The following is a 19,445-nucleotide window of genomic DNA, read 5'->3' on the forward strand; positions in this document are numbered from 1 at the left end:
TGAGTTGAGAGTTTTTTCTATCTCACATTTAATGTTTGGCGTTATTGTTTGGTTTTAAGTTTTTAATTTAAGTTATTAAGTTTGTAATTTAGTATATCTCACAATTTTTTTTCCTACTTCAATAAAAACATTTAATTAATGGTAGCAAAATATTTAGACCATACAAAATAATTTTGAAAACAGAAAAAACTTACAGACCGATGATGAAAAATACAAAAGATGTCCTAATCAATACATGATTAATCGGCCACCTGCGCGCGTGTAATTCTTCTTCTAAACGATCATGATAGTGTAGGATATAATACACGATCGTATAGTTCTTTTTAACAATGGAAAAAATGTTTCGTGTAATTCATTTTCTAAACGATCATGATACGCGATCATATAGAAAATTACACATTATTGTGTAGGTAGGTATCAATACAATCGTGTAGTTTTTTTTAACAATGGAAAAAATACTTCAAATCTTAATGATCGTTTAGATCATCATATCAAATTGATAGTTAAACAATCATGATATTCTGAAAGAGATGTGGCAAGAAAGAAAAAGAAGATGAATAAAAATATAAGAAATAAAATATTGAAAGAAATCTGTACTTTATTTATCTAAAAGAAGATGAGCGAAGGTGTTGAAGAAATCTGGAAAAAAAAAATAGAAGAAGAAAGAGCTAAAGAAATCTGGAAGAGAAATGAATAGATCGCAAAAATGAAGAAAGAGAATTGACGAATCGTCCACGATATCAAGGACAAAACTAGAATTTATGAAACTTTCTATTGACCTTTTTTATTTTGTTACTCGAATCGTAAATATTTTAAAGGTTTGTTATATTTACGAAAATTAATCTTAGTTTAATTTCGCTCCCATTTTCTTTTTTCCTTTTTATTTTTATTTTTGCTGGTGTGGTGGTTGGTTTAACAAACATTGAGAAATTGATATGCATTTATTTCATTGTTTTTAACCGTAGTTCCAACCATTTCAATTAATCTTTATATTTATGTGAATGCTCTTTTTCTTTTTAAATTTTTTGAAAACGTTGCCTTCCAACCATTTTTAGAAAGCAAAAACAAATATTTATCATAAAAAAATAATAATAATTGAAAACCCATGTTTTAAAAACTATATATATATATATAATGGCTCCAAAATTAATTTAAAACATTAGACTTAAAATAATTTCATTTCTCTTAAATTTTCTTTTCAAGTGTATTACTAACTATAATAATTTTTTTAAGCATGAAAAATTCATTTAGAAGCGAAATATATATAAATAACAATGATTCAAGTATGTACAAAATGTTCTATCAATTTTTCAAAACCAAAATGGCAACATTAAATCCACCCATTAATCCCTCACATCACCATTTAATCCCATATTTTTAGATTATTAAACTCAAAAATTTCTTAGCACTACAAAATTACCATAATTCTCATCTTCAGTTTACAATTTTATAAATACTAATGAATAAAATGTCAAACGTGTTTGGTTATACATAAAAAAATATCGTTAGAGTTTTATGAACAAAAAAATATGTTTTGTATTTAACTTGTGAAATCAAACATTGATAGATTTTTGACTCATTTGGTTATACTTGTAGTTTTTTTAAATGTTGTTATTTATATATATACATTCATACTTTTGGATCTAATTGGTATTTTTTGTTTGTAAGTAAACTTGTATATTTATGATTTTTTTTACAAATGAAATGAAGGTAGAAGAAATGTACAATGAGAAAAACAAGCGTTGGGCCCCAAACAAACAGAAATGTATATAAAGAAAGACATGAGGCTAATAGGTTGAATAAAATACTATCTTTGTTTTTCTCCATTTTTTTTTTTGGGTAAAGGTTTATAGATTTGTTCTTTAAACATCGTGGTTATGCTTCTCAACAGGGCCGCCAATGACCGCCTCGTCGGGAATGTACTTCCCCCAAAACCAATGCGCCTTCCACACTCTGTTCATTTCTTCAATCGGCACATTCTTTGTCTCCGGCAAGAAGAAATAGATAAACACCGTCATTATCAACACAAACCCTGCGAAGAAGTAGAACAGTCCGAATTTCATATGGCAAAGCATCGCCAAGAACACTTGTGCGATGATGAACGTGAAGAACATGTTCACTGATACGTTTATTGCCTGTCCTGCTGATCGAATTTCCAGCGGGCAAATTTCACTTGGTACCAACCAACCCAATGGTCCCCAAGACCAAGCGAATGCCGATACGTATGTGCACACCAGGAATAGAATCAGGTTTGCGTCGAATTTTGATAGAGTTCCTTCTCCATTCAGTCCAAATTTCACTCCGATTAGGGTTCCCACTAGGATTTGGCAGATGAACATCTGTATTCCACCTTCGAGGAACAAGATTCTGCGTCCGAATTTGTCCACTGTGAAGATGGAAACTAAGGTTGCAAGGACGTTGACACCACCGCTGATGACGGCCGAGATTAGAGATGCGTCGTCGCCGAATCCTAGAGTCATGAATAGAACAGGAGCGTAGAACATGATAACGTTAATGCCGGTGAGTTGTTGGAAGAATGGGATTATGGTGCACATCACGAGTTGGGGTCTGTATTGTGGCTTCAATATGTTGGTCCATGGATGGTCTACTTTCTTTGCAGCTTCACTTGCATACATAAGGTCTTGGAACTCTTCTTCCACATTATCGGTACCGCGAACTTTTTGGAGCATCGTCTTGGCCTTCTCTGTGAATCCTCTTTCGAGAATGGAGTTGGGAGTATCAGGAAGGAAGATGGCTCCGATGGTCATCATCACGGCGGGGACCGCGGCGAGAGCGAGTGAAACTCTCCATCCCCATCCGCCTTCGATTTTGGCTGTACCGACATTGACAAGACTTGCCACCAAGATGCCGATTGTAATGGCCATTTGGAAGCCCATATTGAGAGCTCCTCTGATTTTGGCTGGTGCCATTTCAGAAAGGTAAACGGGGACAGACTGAAAGAACAAGAATGCAAAAGCCAAGAATGAACTAATGATTGATGGATTGATTCATAAACATGTATAAATATGTCTGTGTTTGTAACGAAAGAAAGGGAATTAAGGATAAATTGTATACATACCTGATTGGCAAAACCAACACCAACACCAAGCAACAATCGACCAATGATGAGGAGAGCAATGCTATTAGCAACACCATTAAGAATGGAACCAAGTAAGAAGGAAAGACCTCCAAAGAACATGGATGGTTTCCGACCAAATTTACGGGTGACGACGGAAGCGGCGAAGGAAGCGACGAGAGCAGCAAGGTAAAGAGAAGAGGTAAACAAAGTAAGGAGTTCACTGTCAAACTTACAGTACTCGCTCTCATGGGCACTTTTCATCTTCTTAACAACAGATGGGAAAAACTGATCCAAGAAACTTGGCATTGAAGTAACCCCACCTGAGATTCCAAGATCGTAACCGAACAGAAGACCTCCCATGGCGGCCACCAAACATGTCACTATCACGAAACCAGTCACTCCTCCTTCATAATTCCTTCCTCTTCCTTCAACAGCAAATCCTCCTCCAGCCATTTTTTTATTTATTTTTCAAATCAAATATGTAAATTGTATTAAAGGAAAAGGGATTAACTTCAGAAGTACTAGAAATTACAGATTATATATTAATCTGCACTGTTAATCATAAAATATGTTTTCTTTTTATATCAATTCTTTCCAAAATACTCAATTTGAAGGGTAGAATTTGAATAAAACAGATTTCACCAGTGGATGGATGATTATATTGGGGTCTTTCAGAATCAGAGTATCATATATATATATACACAACTATTAACTAATAAGTAGTAGTATAATATATATACATATATATATAATAAGTGATACTGAAGACCCTTACATCCACTGAGACAAAAGAAGAAAGAATTAATACAAAAATAAAAATGTAAATCCCTTAGTTATGTCATTTCTCAGGAAAGAAAATTAGAAATATAAGAACTTTATCCTCAAATTCTTCCTGCATTCCCCTTCTTATATACCCTTTTCCAATTCTCCATTTTTATCATTTCCCCCATTTTTTTCTCCTCCTTTTGTTCTTTGTCTGTTCAAACAATATTATCCTAAAATTATGGGTTTCTTCCTCCTCTTTCCTTCCTCTGTCTCAACTTAGAAAAACTTCTTCCTATTAATTACCCTCCATTTTTAAGACCAATTCCTGTGGATTCTATTAGTTTTAGCATAACTGCTTTCCCATTTTTCCTATTTTTGGGATATTTATCTTATCATATATTTACTCATTATCTTTTTTTCTCTTTTTATTTTTCTCAGATTGAGTTGGCAGATTTGCTTCTGTCCAAATTCAACTTATTTCATTAACCAAAATGAAAGGTGTTCAAGTTATTACCATAATTCTTATCCCTTAGTTGTTGTCTTATTCAGTATAAAAATTGGATTATCTTAATATTGTATTATTCAAATGAATTACGCTGTATCTTGTTCAAAAACATAGCGTGTTCACACATACTTCTTGTGTGTCCTGTTGAGGTTGAAAAAGGCTTAACTTTTATTTTTATATACTTCTCAAGTCAAGTTCAGGTTGAGAAATGAAACTTTTATCAAGAAAGTAATGGAAATTTTTTGATCAAATGTAAGAACATGATCGTCGTATTCAAAATAATGGATAGTTTTTAAGCCTAAGTGTTAAGATTTGAGATACTTTAGGAGAAAATAGTGAAGATCCTAAAGTGAAAAGTGAAGCTATTTGTATATACTTATAAATTTGAAAATTTTTGAATTCCTGTTAGGCATGACTATACATTATGGTATCTTATTTGCTATAAATTCTGTTACTAAAGTCTTACAATGTAAATATTTGCTTCAAAGATCAATTTTGAAATTTTTTTTATTCTTCGAATATCACTTTCATTAGTTTGTCAGATACCATGCTTTTAAAGTGATGCATCGACGCTGAAAGAATTCAATTTGAGTCCATGAACCGTCTAAAACCTTGTATATTAATAGGTTATCTATTCAACTTCTAAAAAAAATTTATACTCACTTGACACAAACGAAAGTCATGAATTTTATTCTATAGGATATGGAATTTTACATGTAATAGTTCAATTAATTTAATTTATTTTTAATCTGTTAAAAATCCATTAAGGCTTTTAATTTTCTTAAAGAAAAAATATATAAAATTATAAATATAAGTATTTGTAAAATAGCCAAAATAAACTCCTTACATCCGTCTTAGGAGATGAAGATTCAATCCCACGTTGTCACAGATTTTGTCATAAAATGGGTATTCGTAAGATACTGCTAAAGTTTAACAACTTAACTAAATATAAATCTAAAAATTTGAGAAAGTTTACATTTTTAAAACTGTTTATTAGATGCTATTAAACAGACTTGAAAACTTACGATATAAATTACCAAAATAGAATGAACATTCTTTTGTTGTAAAATTAAACTTATTGGATAGTTTATCCATTTTTGCTTCAAAAGTTACTCCATGTCACATGATGAGGAAAACTCTAATTTTGAGATGTGGAGACCTATTAACATGGACGGTCTCATTAACATGGACAAAAGACTGAATGTTTGTAACCGTGACTTGTCACAGCTACGGTCGTTTGTTCAATCTCTTGGTTAATGATAGTCTTAATCAACTATACAATTTTTAAATTGACAATCTATAGAACCCTATGCTTTGACATTTATAACATTCCAATATGTTCAATTCTTACATACTTATTGCAACATCTTGTCAACCTAAAATATTCCCCAACTTGTTGAGTATTATAACTTACAACTTAACTCAAAAGATAAGTTAAGATTTTCACAATTGTCAAACTCAAGCATGCCCATGAATGCAAAACTTTATACAAACAAACCCAACTCTAACTCACAAGCATCCCTGCTTTAATGTGAAGAAATAGATTAGTATTAATTTGAAACAAGCAAAAGAAAGGAGAGTCTTTACACAGTTTAAAACAAATCATCTTTCAGTACAAACATGGAAATGGATCACATGCTTTTAAAAAAGAAAAAAAGAAAAAAAATAGTCAAAATAATTATATTTGATATAAATCCTGAGCTCCTAAACAACACATAATGTATCTCTTTTTCTTCGTTATTTAAAGACCATGGATCGGAGGTTTCAATGGATCACTACGGTGCTATGGTCGCTAGCTATGTGCCTTTCTTTAAAAACTTGGGGATGAAATCAAGGCAGCTAGCTATGTGCCCGACACTAACTTGATTCATGACGTAGAAGGCAATGTGCAAGAGCAGCTTCTGAATAGTCATAGTAAAAAGCTTGCCATTGCTTTTGGTCATTTAATACTAGTCCCGGTACTTGTCCGAAAGATTAGGAAGGGAAATACAAAAGGCCGCTCATTTCAAGGTTAGAGGAACTAGAGTTAGGCTACATACTTAGCAACATTAAGAAATATACAACAATAGATTTAGCTAACAGCCTTAAATCGAAAGGGAAAACAACAGAACTCTCCCACTTTGAAAAAGAGAGAGATCTTGAAAATCTGACAAAGTAGTGTTCTTTGAAACAGTAGGCTCAATAACGACAAAAATGGTTTCCCATCTAAAGATCATGATGCTGAAATTTAAACTATAAGAAGATTATTAACTTACAACTTTCCAATCCTATAGAACAGAACGGGCTTCAGCTGTGACATTGCCCCGGTATATGTCCATTAGGTTTGGTATTTCATCCAAGTGCTTAAGAACACAATTCTCCACAAATTTACTCTCCACTTGTGTAAGCGCCCGAGCAATCGTTATGTTCGTAGGAAGTTTTTTCACCTTCAAAACCTCAAGAACTTTGTACCTTGGTCGGAGCCGCTTGTCGATTGACAACTTGAAGAACATAGGGTAAGAAATTACGGTTCCTGGCTCCAACTTTACGGTGTTGAAACAGAAATCTGCAACATCCCTCATTTTCTTCTCTGAACGAGCTAAACATTCTGGCATTCTCTTAAATAGTGTAAAAATCTCCTTCTCAGACCATCCTAAACTCTTCAAAACATTTATTTTCTTATTCCAAGTTGAATCACTCATTCCAATCCTTGCTTTAAGTGCATCAACAAACATACCCGACTTTGGTTCAAAGCCCAATTCTTTAACCATTTTCACTACTTGAATCATTCTATCAACCTTTTGCACTATAATTCTAGGATTCGATACAATCAATTTTGCTATAGTCCTAGAAGGTACTCCTACACTGGCTAAAACATCAGCGTTAGGTTTTAAAACACCCTTAAAATCATAAGTTAGAAGCAAGGTATAACGAAGAATAGCAGCAGTTACTTGTTCATCCGATTCAAGAATTTCCTTCAAGAAAAGAATTAATGGTTTCAAATGAGAATCTAAGCTACACAGAATAACCCCAGGGTTTGTTAGAATTAGCTTAGGAAGTAAAGGACCGACGAACCCGACTTCCTGGAGGAACTCAAATTTAGGCTTCAGATTGTTGGATACTTTGGACTGAAGGATCGAAGGTCGCCTCGAGACCAAATTGGCGATCTGTGGATTCTCGAATGCATGTGATCTCAAGAAATCGATAACGACTTCGTACTTCTGGAGGCTTTTTTCATCGAATTGGAGCTTTCGACCGGCAGAAGTAGGAGATCCTGAAGAAAGGCCACATGAGTTTTGGAGGAATTGGATGGTAGAAAGAGAGGCCAAAGGCAATGAAGAAGTAGAAAGGGCATTGAGAAAAGGTTTATGGGTGAAATGTAGAAGAAAATTGGAGGAAAGTTTGAACATTTGGGGGTTAGATTGAAGAAATTGAAGTAAGGGTGTGGGTTAGGGTTTTGAGGTCCACGAACGGAGTGAAAACCAAAACCTATTCTCCGCTTTTCTATTTAACCATACGAGTAGTTCCGTACAACCCCTCCTCTTAATTGTATATATTTTCAATTTAGAAAAATGATATTTAAACATCCAAAGCTTTAATACATTCCTTAAATTATTTAATTAGATTAATCAATATTATAAAAGAGTTCGTCAATGACATAAAAAAACATACCAAACAGCACCACTAATATTTTGTAACATTTTTTTTTTATAAATTCATGCCTTGTTATTATTTTTATGATTTAAGTCATGTTTATATTTCGAGTTTTCAAGCATACTAAAAATGAATATTAAGTTAAACAATCTAATAATCTTTTAATAGAGTGTTGAATATCCGAGTATTTGTAAAAAATACTCAAGAGTTCTTTATATAACAGGTCTTTATTATTATTAGATAGTAAATATCTCTATTTATTTTACTAAGTTATCTTTACGCTCTAATTAGAGTTAAAAAGGAAGAAAATTTAAGCTATCAAACCTTTGTCCGTCATGTTTAATTGATTATTTACTAATCTTCCAAATACATGTAAAATAAATAAATAAAATTTATGATTCATGTACACTCAAATTTTCTTACCATTGGTTGATAAATAAAATAGAGTCAGTAGCTAATAATTTAAATCTTATTTTAACCCTTTGGTTTTTTATTTCTTTTTTTTTTTTGAAAAATGATACTCATCTTCTCTGATTTCCATACCATAACTTTTGTTTAGTCAAAATCTAAAATTAAAATATGTATTTAAGGGTTAAAAATATGAAATATGTTGTTTGATTTTTGAAAATTATATTTAAATGATTTTATCAAATAATTGAGTGGCCATTGTTACAAATTAAAATGATTTAAAAATAAATAAAATGTAAATATGTAAATAAATGAAGAAAAGTAAAAATGAGTAATAGAAGGAGAGGTACAAAAGTTGTAAAGAGAATAAAAGTTTGTAATGGAAAAACATCCTCAAATGTGTGGATTGCAGAAGTTATTAGCTCATGATACCAAAAGTTCACATAACACATTTTTACCATATCATAAACCTTAATTTCCTTTTAGTTCTAATAATTTGTTGCCACCATTATTCTTTTTGTTCTTTGGTTTGTCCCACTGCATGCTAAAATCATAACATGAACAAGCGCTTCTGAAGACGAATTTGGTTGTTTACCAACCGAAGACAATTATAATATGAAAAACGAAAAGAAATAATGTTGCTACGACTGACATTATCCACTTCCTTCGTAGTTTCAGAATATACAAATGAAATCGTTTAAAATTGAAAAATATTCAGAAAATAAGGTGGTCTTTTATAATTGAACTCTCGTTCCTTTTGCGTTCCTTTTGCATTCCATTTATGTGTTATGTCTGTTTCTTTTGACATTATATATAGTCTTTTAGAAACTTACTAGGAAACTAACAATTTAATTATATTTAGTTTTATTTAATTTTGAATAGTCATCGTAATTGTATTTGTGAAAAGATGAAAGACTACAAAATTGAGAGTTAGTTTGTTAATCATTAATTAACATATTAGAACTATTTACAGTAAATTAAAAAATCTAAATATTGCCACTAATTATGAAAAGATGAGTTAATATTAGCATTTATGGTATAGAAAAATAAATCAAGAGGAAATAAAATGTCATGCAAGGGAAGGAATAGAAAAATGAAAGTAACGTGAAAAGATTACTTGAGAAAAGTTGACATAAAAAGTTTCTCCATATTCTATCTTTATATATACTATAGATTAAATCTAAACAAATTTATATATCATCATGTCTTCTTTATATATAGTATAGATTAAATCTAAACAAATCTGTATATTATGTCTCACGTTTCTGTGCATATCACTCTAATTGTACCAAACTAAGTGTTTAATTTTTCTATTTTTGAAAATTATTTTGATTTCCCATAATTTAGATATGATTCGTACAATATCGAAATCTATGTGTGGTTTTCTTTCCTTTTTTGAGTTCAACTAAGCCAAATCTCGTGATTACTGACACACCCATATGCTAATGGAGCAACATTAGACAGAATTCGTGTCCAGACATCAGTAAAATCTTTACCATATGATATAACAATTGAAAACCCACAGTAGAAAGGATTCACAACTCATAGCTCTTCCACCTGAGCAAATCTTATGTTTACAAACTGAGAAGACAAAGGCAAGATTTAGGATATATTAACGAGAGACTCAAAACGAGGAAAAAAAATAGATTCATATATGCTGAACAAGAACAAGGCAAAACTAATTTCCTAGGTTTGGTTTACAGAACGAAACCTGAGATTGTACGATGACCCACCATACACATTTTCCGTAGACATTGGTACTTCCAAAATGATGAAAACAGAAATTAAGATCCTTCTTGATTTTAACTTATATGTAAAATGTTTCGTTTAGTACATTCAATAATACTACATGCTACGACTAACTGCTTCCGGTAGCTGTGGAGACTTCAGCACTGCAAACAGGGCAGACCTGCACAACCACCAAGCTTTAGTTATCTTGAGTTTGGTTGGCTATACGTACGTTATCATTTCATATTTGCCATGGTATTGTTAAGATTTAACCCTCCATGCTATGCTATAATAGTTGTAGGGTAGTGAGAGCTTTAATAATTTATTATACAGCAAAGGGGACTCCATCATGATCTTACGAATCTAAAGATCTCAAAAAATAGAACAAGCTATTTTCCTATCCTTATAGTTTTGATATGATTAAGAATAATCGAAATCAAAGTCCAGGTTGGTTTGCTGAGCCTCTAGGGATAGAAAACTATCTAGCTTTGTTTGGAGAACACTTTGTTGAGTTAAAGATTATTTTGTTGCTAAATGCTACACTATTAACCCCCTTTGTCGGGATGGGTGTTCATTGTACCATGTGCATACATCCATAAGTAACTTAGTGCAACATGGATGTGAATGGATTTTACCTTGTTTATTTTTAACCAATTAGTTATGCAGTCAGAGTGGTAGGAGTGTTTGCAAGAGAGAACAGTCAAGGTTTCACCGTCCTCGAAATCCAATCGACAAATGACACACCTGAAAAGATGAGCACCAGAACCAAAAGCTAAGTAAACAAAAATAATAGCAAGAAAGGACAAAAAAGCCTTGCTCAAGATCACTTACGAATCGTTGCTTCCAGTCTGATCGCTCCCTGCCTTGAAGTTTATGGAGGGTAGAGAAGCAATTGTATCAGCAGATAGCCCTCTACTTTCAGTTCCTACCACTTCACCCAATGCAAGCAACTCCTGAAATATAAATAAGCCTCTCAGGAATCAACAGTAAGAAAGCACCAGAACTCCAGCAAGCCAAACTCACCTCATACGATAGTTCATCTGGGTCGACGTCCTCCCATGTATCCTGAAAACCAAAGCCCAATGAGTGTTTAATAGAACGATAATCAGATGTCATCTAATATCCTGAGTATAGCTACTTTTTGGGCTAGGATTGAAAACTTATTTCTATCCTAACTAGTTCAAAAAGCTACATTTCGATTTTTTTAAGAAGAAAAATAAACTAAGGCGAAAAAGAATATTTTTTCCACTATGTCAAATTTGAGAGAAGAGTATTTTTCACTAGTTGAAAAGAAATTTAGTGAGTATAACGGAAAATGTTATGGTTTCAGAATTCTGAAGTTCCAGGGCCCAGAGTCACCATTTTTTCTCTTTATATAAGAAACAACTTCATCACTATCCTAAGAGTTAGAAAGATAAACTTTTAATAACATCCACTAAAAGCAAGATCAAAGGGAGAAGATCTCTTTGTTGGATAATATAGAGAAGGCAGGCTTGAATTTGCAAATTGAACAGAAAGAAAACTCTAAACAATATAGCCTATGGATGTGGCAGATAAAAAAAATTTCTTTTATTTTCCTTCTTTTTCTTTCTGAGACAGATATGTAAAATAGAAATGGCTCAGAGAAGGGGCTGATAAGACCAGTTTTATTAGAAATTCATGATCGGCAGCTGGAAAGAGAAGATACCTTATCAGTTATCATTATGGAGTAATTAAATTACAAGAATCTCAGATATGGCAGTTACATTTTATCAACTGGGAAATTCTATCCCCTTCTCCAGCCTTATCAGGCAACTGAAGCAAGAGATGGAATAAGGGTTTTGACTGGCCCCTTATGAATCATTGGGCATAAGTTTTCTGCCGAGCAGCTGTCTGCAGGGCAGAAGTCTCTGTTGGGGAAGCAGTAAATAATTGTCGAACAAATACAAGTGTTGAAAATCAAAGCAATATTTCAAGTAATCGTATCCAGGAAAAAGATTGTCTCCACAGCGATTTGGAAAACGTGTGCCTAATTTCTTCATGTGATTCTCAATAAAAATTGGATTAAATAGTGCCACTCACTGAACTTCACATAAGAATTGAAATACAAATATGATATTGACAAAAATAATAACCTCCAGGGTCTTTATACTTTCGCTTGAAGAAAGTTTTGTGGGTCATTCAAACAAGGTGGGAATGGAATGTATAGCAGGTATAGAAAAAAAGCATGTGGATCTATTCCTCCTTAAATTATGTTAGTAACAGAATTTAGATTGTGGTGATAGGACACATGGGGGGAAGAGATTGTGAGTACGAAAAGAAAGTGGTAGTTAGTTCGTTAGTAGAAAATAACTTAAGGCCCGTCTGTTAACAATTTTTTTTTTCTTTTTTAAAATTAAGTCTAAAGACACTACTCCCACCTCCAACTTTCTTCCTTTGTTATCTACCTTTTTATCAATTGTTTAAACAACCAAGCCAAATTTTGAAAACTAAAAAAAGTAGCTTTAAAATTTTTGCTTGGTTTTTTAAACCATTGGCAAAAATTAGATAACAAAGTAAGAAATTTCAAAAACAAAACCAAAACCCCAAATGGTTACCAAATGGGACTTAAGGTCTTTGATTTTCATTTTGGATAGAACTTTAATTTATGGTAGTTTTTAACTCTTTGTAAAAATTCAATACTAACATTAAATTCATTTCTTTAACTCTATTAGAGGCCTAGTGGTAAAAAAGAAGACGTCACGGTAAAGGGCTAAGAGGTCATGAGTTCAATCCATAGTGTTCATCCACCTAGGAATTAATATTCTAGGAGTTACGTTGACACCTAAATGTTGTCAGGTTAGGTAGATTGTCCGATGAGATTAGTCAAGGTACGCGTAAGCTAAGCCAGACACTCACGGATATTAATTTTATTTAAAGAAAAAGAGCCCTCTATCAAAATTCAAATCAGGTTAGCACATGAAGAACGTCGCTTGGTCAAACAGGGTAGCGATCGAATTCGGGAATTATGAATATTAACTTTTTTAAATAAAAGGAAGAAGAGTTTTGCCAAGAGGTCTCAAAGGGAAGATTCTTCGGCTGCCATTGCACCTTTCACGAAAGGATATTTTCATGACCATAATAGATCTAAAACACATCTAAATCTTCTTAGATTGTCTGGCTATTTGAATGAGTTCTATATGAAGGGTCAAAAAGTTTTCAAGGATAATTTCATAAAACTGTTCCAAACTTATTTAGAGAAATATGATCAAATTTAGTGCAAACGAACTTTCATCTGCCTCATCCTCAGGAAAATCTATCTTGAAGTTTTTTATCCAAAAAAAGAAAATTGTTTTTGAAGTTGTTGACAACTTCCACTGCTGGCTGGACTATAGTGTATGTCTCAACAAAATTGTGGCCAAAGCCACCATTGAGATTAAAAACGGTTCTCCCAAATACTAATTTGGAATACCAGGCCGCATATGAAGATTACAGGACTACTTTTGAATCACATTCTCATGGGTGATAACAGCGGTTATTTCCACAGCATTAAGGCACAGGCTGCTGACTAACTCTCCGCTAACACAATTTCCTCTTAACTTTTGAAGCTCTACTTACAATTACTAAGAATACTTCCAATTTAAAAATACATTGGCTTGGAAGGAGGACGTTTGGATGGTGAAAACCAGCCTAAGAAGTAAGAAGCATGGAGACACATGGACACTTTTTGGAGGAGTGACGATTGGTTGACAACTTGACATCAAAACATATAGTAGCATTTAAGTTTCTCAGGAAAAGAAAAGTAACATCAATTAGATGATAAGGAGAAGAAAAGAAGGTTAGAAATTCTTCAAGAAACCAATGGGGCTGCAAAAGAACTTCCAAATTTGCATTGATAAAAGAAGTAAAATAAAAAAGAAGGTTTGGGCAAGGAACAACATGAAAAATTTAAAAGCAAATGTATCTGGCAAGATCCCAAAATTCATCCAAAAGAGAACAGGTTTTGAAATTCCTTTTATTCATCCGAATCCTAGTTCTCAAAGGGGGCAAAAAGAAGGAAGCCATGGCATTGATGACATAGAAAAGCATACTAGAACTTGTGAGGTATGAATGTTAATGAAGTAAAGGGGCAGCCAAGCAGCAGGATCTTATGCTCAAGGTAGAATGGTGGATGACACTTTTCTACAATCAAGTACTTGAGAGTTGGACAGGGCTATTAAACAAATTGAAGAGGACCAACTTTTAATTGTGGAAAGGAAGGAATAAAAAGAACCATTCAAAAGAAAAGCCCAGCAAAATGAGCCAAGCAAACAACACTAACTATAAAATTAAGGGAATAGAAATTTTTAGCCGCTAGCCTCTTTAGATCCATAAATGAATTAAGTTGTAGTTTCCAAGCTATCAAAGAGGGGAAAGCCAGAGCAAGGTTTTCAACATAATACTTTTCTCATTCTGCACCAATGCCATAAGGTTCAACCTCTAGCTACATAACAGTCATAGCAAAGACTTCCACATAAGATTTCCCCTTTTTTGTCTGATAAGATTTCCCTTATTCCACATGGATTCCATAGTGAGAATTTTCAGAACCAATGTAGCCTATGTAAGTACGTTTAAATGAATATAAATATCTTCAATGTTAATAAAAAAATTCACTGCAACAAAGAATGAAGTGGAAAATCAAAGGAAAAAAAATACCTGGGAGTTTTCACCTTGATCATCTGTGTCATCTGCGTCATCTGTAACATGAGAAACAAGATATTTTAGTCTTACATGATTTAGAAACATCCACTTAAGTAACAATGTATTACAAGGGGAGCCACATGGCCAAGCATACTCACGATCTTGTAATCCAGCAAGGGCCAATAATCTGGCGGCCATTTCTCTGTCTTCAGCATCTTGTAGGGCTCTAGCATAGGCCTCGTCACTTGAAAAATTACCTGGATCAAGTTCAAAGTTGGAGTTGTTATGCTCTCCACCATCTTCATGTGCGTGCACATCAAACACATCGTCTTCATCATTGACATCTGTTCCATCAAACTCATCATCATCCCCATCAGATTCTGTATGATCATGGGGATCACCAAAACCATCCTCATCATCTAATACATAACTTCCAGCTTCCCAACTTCCAAAATCACTCCCCTCACTTGTCATTCTAAGCATCAGATATGCCCTTTCCTGCTCATAATTAGTCATTGTCAATTGAAAATATCAACTAAAACCCCCTTTTCCTCCAAAATATAGAATCTCCTACAACCAATATCGAGAAAAACATGCTGACCAAGTAAGATGAGGATAGAGTCTTGCCTGAACTCTTCCCACCCATCACTCTTTCATTTACTAATAAGACAAACACAACATTTGAAAACAAAATTTCAACTGAACAACAATGTAGTACTGGAGTCGGTCAATCATGTATCTTAAATCCCCCCTCCTCCATAAACTGGAAAGTCATCAGTTCCAAATCAAGATTCAAACACTTTGCATTAACTGGCACACATATGCTCATAATTAACAAAACAAAGTTATAAATCAATACCAATAGATAAACGAAAGAAAAAAAAACCATCCTCATTAGTCATTATACAGTTGGGTTTTTTTTTCTTGTGAACGACTTCCCCAAGTCTTCCACCCTTCCCTACGCAACCCAGAAGAAAACTAACAAAGTCAAACGAAGTCGATACTAAAAACCAGGGCAATCAAGGACAATAAAACGCAACCAGATAATCAAGAAAGTAAAGCTAAATCCAGAACCTAAACAACAAATAGACTCTCAGGGATCAGGATAATTGTTTACTACTGAGAAAACCAGAAAGGAGAACATCAAGTCCACCACAAAATTAAAATTCTTAAACACGGAAACAAAATCAAGATAGGATTTTCATCAGAAAGCTAGAAAAGCAGCCAACAACGAATTGAACACAGAACAACAAAAGAAACGAAAGCGGAAATTGAAGAGGAACAAGAAGAGATTAGAACCGAGAGAGAGAGAGAGAGAGAGAGAGAGAGGACCTGTTCTTGAAGGGTACGAGCGAGGGCAAGGTCCGCATCGACCTGGGTGAGATTAGTGAAGGGAGTTCTAGAGGAGTGGCGAGAAGGGGTTTGAAGGGAGGTGGAGTCGGATCCAGTAGTGTCATTCTGGGGGTCAGAAACAGAGGTAGGGGGTGGATTGGAATTAGAATTGGAATTGGAATTGGGGTTTTGATCATTATCGGAGGAGGCGGCGGGGGTTGGCTTGACTCCATCAGAACCAAGTTTGGTGGCGGTAGTGGTGGTGGCGGCTTCGTTCTCCATAAAAGAAGGAGATTTGAGATGAAAAAGAGAAAAGGGGTTTTGGATTTGGATTTGAAATTGACAAATGGAAGAAGAAAGGGAATGGGGGGCGATTTACGGGAAGAAGAATGGAAGAAGAAGAAGAAGAAGAAGAAAGATTTCAAAAAGAGAAGAAATTACAGTAAAAAGGGAAGATTTTGAGAAGACGACGAACATATATAAATTTTGAGAGAGAGAGAGAACAAACAAACAAACAAACAAACAGACGCACCCTTTCTTTTCCCTTCTCTTTTATATTTTTTATTCATTTTTCAAAAATAACAAAATATTAAAACTACGATGGAAACTCATAAGTTTCTTTTTTTTCCTTTTCTTTTCTTTTCGTTTTCCTACTTACCCTCATTTCATGTTTCCTAGTAAAATTTTAAAAATTTAAACATTTCTTATTTTTATTTTTAGATGTTATCCTTGATTTTAAATTTTAATTCAAACCAATATGATTTTCCTCTTTTATATATATATTAAATGGAATAATTTTTATCATAAATATGTTTTCTTAGATTTTGTGAAAATCCATGATTTATTATTATTATTGTTGTTAGATTTTGTAACTATATTTTGATTTGGATAATTTCTAAATTTCAAATTTAATTTAAAAGTAAAGATTAAAAACTTATTATTTGTATGTTTGCAATGGGTTCCTCCTAATTTCAAAACAACACTTATTATTCTTTTATACATACTACTAAATAATTGAAACAAAATGTTGGAATAGATCATATCTATTTTGAATTTATCTTTTTTAATCTACCAAAAATAGTATCAAAGTATGATTTTATTATTTTTTTTATTTTTTTAGTTTTTACGTGGATATATAAAGCTTCTTCCCCTCGCCTCTTTTAGATAATATATTTTGTGATGAAGTTCAATGTTGTAATTTATATGTCCTATTTAACATTTGTTAACTTATATACTAACTTTAATGATCGAAAATAAAATTAAGTACATGGGATTATAGTCATGTTTATGTGCAAAATCTACTCGTTAAAGTATAAGTTTTGCTAACTCGTTAAATTTGATTTTTAAAAAACGAACATATTTGATAACTAATTTACTTTTTCTTCGTTTTTTTAACAAGAATTTTGTTTTTAGACTTATGAAGAAAAAGAAAAAAAGAAGCTCATTTTGTTTTTCAAAAACACAAAATCATTATTATCCAATGGTTTTTGTTTTTAATAAACAAAACTTTAAAATAGAATTTGAAAATTAGAAATAGAAAATAATAAAGTTATTTTTGTTTACTATAGATAGATTATTATAATTGTAATTTTTAAAAAACAATTGGTATTGTTTGGTTTTATATGGAACTATAATTAAATACGTATGATTTTTACATGCAGCAACGATAGAATATGGTACAAGAATTAAAATGTTTTTGTTTTCTTTTTCTTTTTCATTTTCATTTTCATTTATTTATTAAAATATTGTATATATTTTAGAAGATTTTCTTTTTAAATTAAAGATTTAAACAAGGGTATAGTTAATTTATTTGGAAATATATGAACAGAAATGGTTAACTATAAGTTAATTAAATTGTGAATTGTTGTTTATCTACAATCCATCACCTCTCTCTCTTTCATTGGCTCTCTATAATAAGAAAGAAAGAAAATATTATTGGGTTCAACAAACAATCTCATGGCTTAATTAATTCTTAAATATATATATATATATATATAATGTTTCATCAATGTTATACGTTAGTAGTTGATTGTATGTTAAACAACATGTCATTAAAGTTTAATAAGCAAAAAGAGAGACATATAGATCATTAATTTTGAGGATAACCAATAGGAGAGAAAAAGAAGAAAACATATACATAACCAAATTTATTGAGATGAATATATATATATATCAATTATATACTTAAAATTGGAGGGTGGGACATTAACATCTTAGAAATTATTAAAAAGAAATCATCATCTAACCACTGATATAAATATAAATACTAACAATAAGTTGTATAACTTATTATTTAAATTATTTGATATACAATACTATCTATTATTGGAATCCATTTTTCTATATCTATTCCCTTTAAATATCTCTAGAATTGTTCTCTTCACATCGACTTTATAGTCATTGATTATTGGTCCAATTTAATTAATAGAAAAATTCTTTATTTTTCCCCAAAGATATTTTACTAATAATATATATATATATATATATAATTTCCTACTTCTCAAAGCTTTCTTCAACCTCTAGGTTTTTAATACTTTAGAAAAGTTAGGTTCTTTGGAGCTTCCATATATGGAATTTTAGGTTTTTAGAGCTTGAAGTTATATCTCGCTAATTTTCTAAACTTCGGATTTTTAATATTTGAGCTTCAATCTTTAGTTATTTCAATTTAATATTAACTCAACTTTTAGTTGTCTCACCAACAAATTTGAGCTAGATTGGATTCGAACAACTTTAATTATTCAGATTGATTGATAAATCTTTTAGATATGCTATAGCAACCTAGAATTAGTCAAATTTTTTTTTCAAGTAAACAACATTTTTGTTTTTTATTATTATAATGTAACTATTTACTTTTTAAAAGTATATTATTCACCATCTAAGTCAATGTTTAATTCGTTTTTTAAGAAATCGTTAGTGTCCATGAATTTTCGTGAGTTCAAATATTTTATAAGAAACAATCAATAATAAATCATAACTTACTGAAAATATAAAGATTAAAATTAAATAATTAAAGATATGTTGTATAAAACAATTTCGAAAATGAAAAAATCTCATAGACCCATATTGAAAAATACCAAAATTATCTATCAACCAAATTTGGAGTCAAATTACGATTCATTCTTCAATTAGCCAAATCTAAATGATTTATTTTTTTAATTTCTATCATTTAATTTGATTACATGATCGTTTAGATTTGTTTTCACGTTTCAGTATTTAGATTTGGCTACACGTTTCAAAATTTGGTACACAGTATTTAGATTTAGCTACACGTTTCAAAATTTGGTACACCGTATTTAGATTTGGCTATACGTTTCAAATTTGGTACACAGTATTTAGATTTGACTGAACGAATTTTTT

The 19,445-nt window shown here is 32.1% G+C and overlaps 3 protein-coding genes across 3 annotated transcripts; all 3 read right to left on the reverse strand.

The window, feature by feature from the left end:
• Positions 1-1,635: 1,635 nt before the first annotated feature.
• Positions 1,636-3,976, reverse strand: LOC127151465 (sugar transport protein 10-like). Its single transcript, XM_051091332.1, has 2 exons — positions 3,080-3,976; positions 1,636-2,954 (listed from the first exon to the last, which is right to left on the reverse strand). Exons 1-2 carry the CDS (start codon positions 3,530-3,532, stop codon positions 1,863-1,865), a joined length of 1,545 nt encoding a protein of 514 aa, XP_050947289.1. The 5' UTR covers positions 3,533-3,976; the 3' UTR covers positions 1,636-1,862.
• Positions 3,977-6,616: 2,640 nt separating this feature from the next.
• On the reverse strand, positions 6,617-7,738 carry LOC103488770 (transcription termination factor MTERF9, chloroplastic-like). Its single transcript, XM_017044758.2, has one exon. It carries the CDS (start codon positions 7,736-7,738, stop codon positions 6,617-6,619), a length of 1,122 nt encoding a protein of 373 aa, XP_016900247.1.
• A 2,284-nt stretch (positions 7,739-10,022) lies between these two features.
• On the reverse strand, positions 10,023-16,614 carry LOC103488769 (E3 ubiquitin ligase BIG BROTHER-related). Its single transcript, XM_008447661.3, has 7 exons — positions 16,089-16,614; positions 14,915-15,254; positions 14,772-14,812; positions 11,142-11,183; positions 10,950-11,071; positions 10,754-10,862; positions 10,023-10,299 (listed from the first exon to the last, which is right to left on the reverse strand). The coding sequence occupies exons 1-7, from the start codon at positions 16,368-16,370 to the stop codon at positions 10,249-10,251; spliced, it is 987 nt and encodes a 328-aa protein (XP_008445883.1). The 5' UTR covers positions 16,371-16,614; the 3' UTR covers positions 10,023-10,248.
• Positions 16,615-19,445: the final 2,831 nt, after the last annotated feature.

This window comes from Cucumis melo, chromosome 10, assembly GCF_025177605.1.
Source record: "Cucumis melo cultivar AY chromosome 10, USDA_Cmelo_AY_1.0, whole genome shotgun sequence".
Taxonomy (NCBI): domain Eukaryota; kingdom Viridiplantae; phylum Streptophyta; class Magnoliopsida; order Cucurbitales; family Cucurbitaceae; genus Cucumis; species Cucumis melo.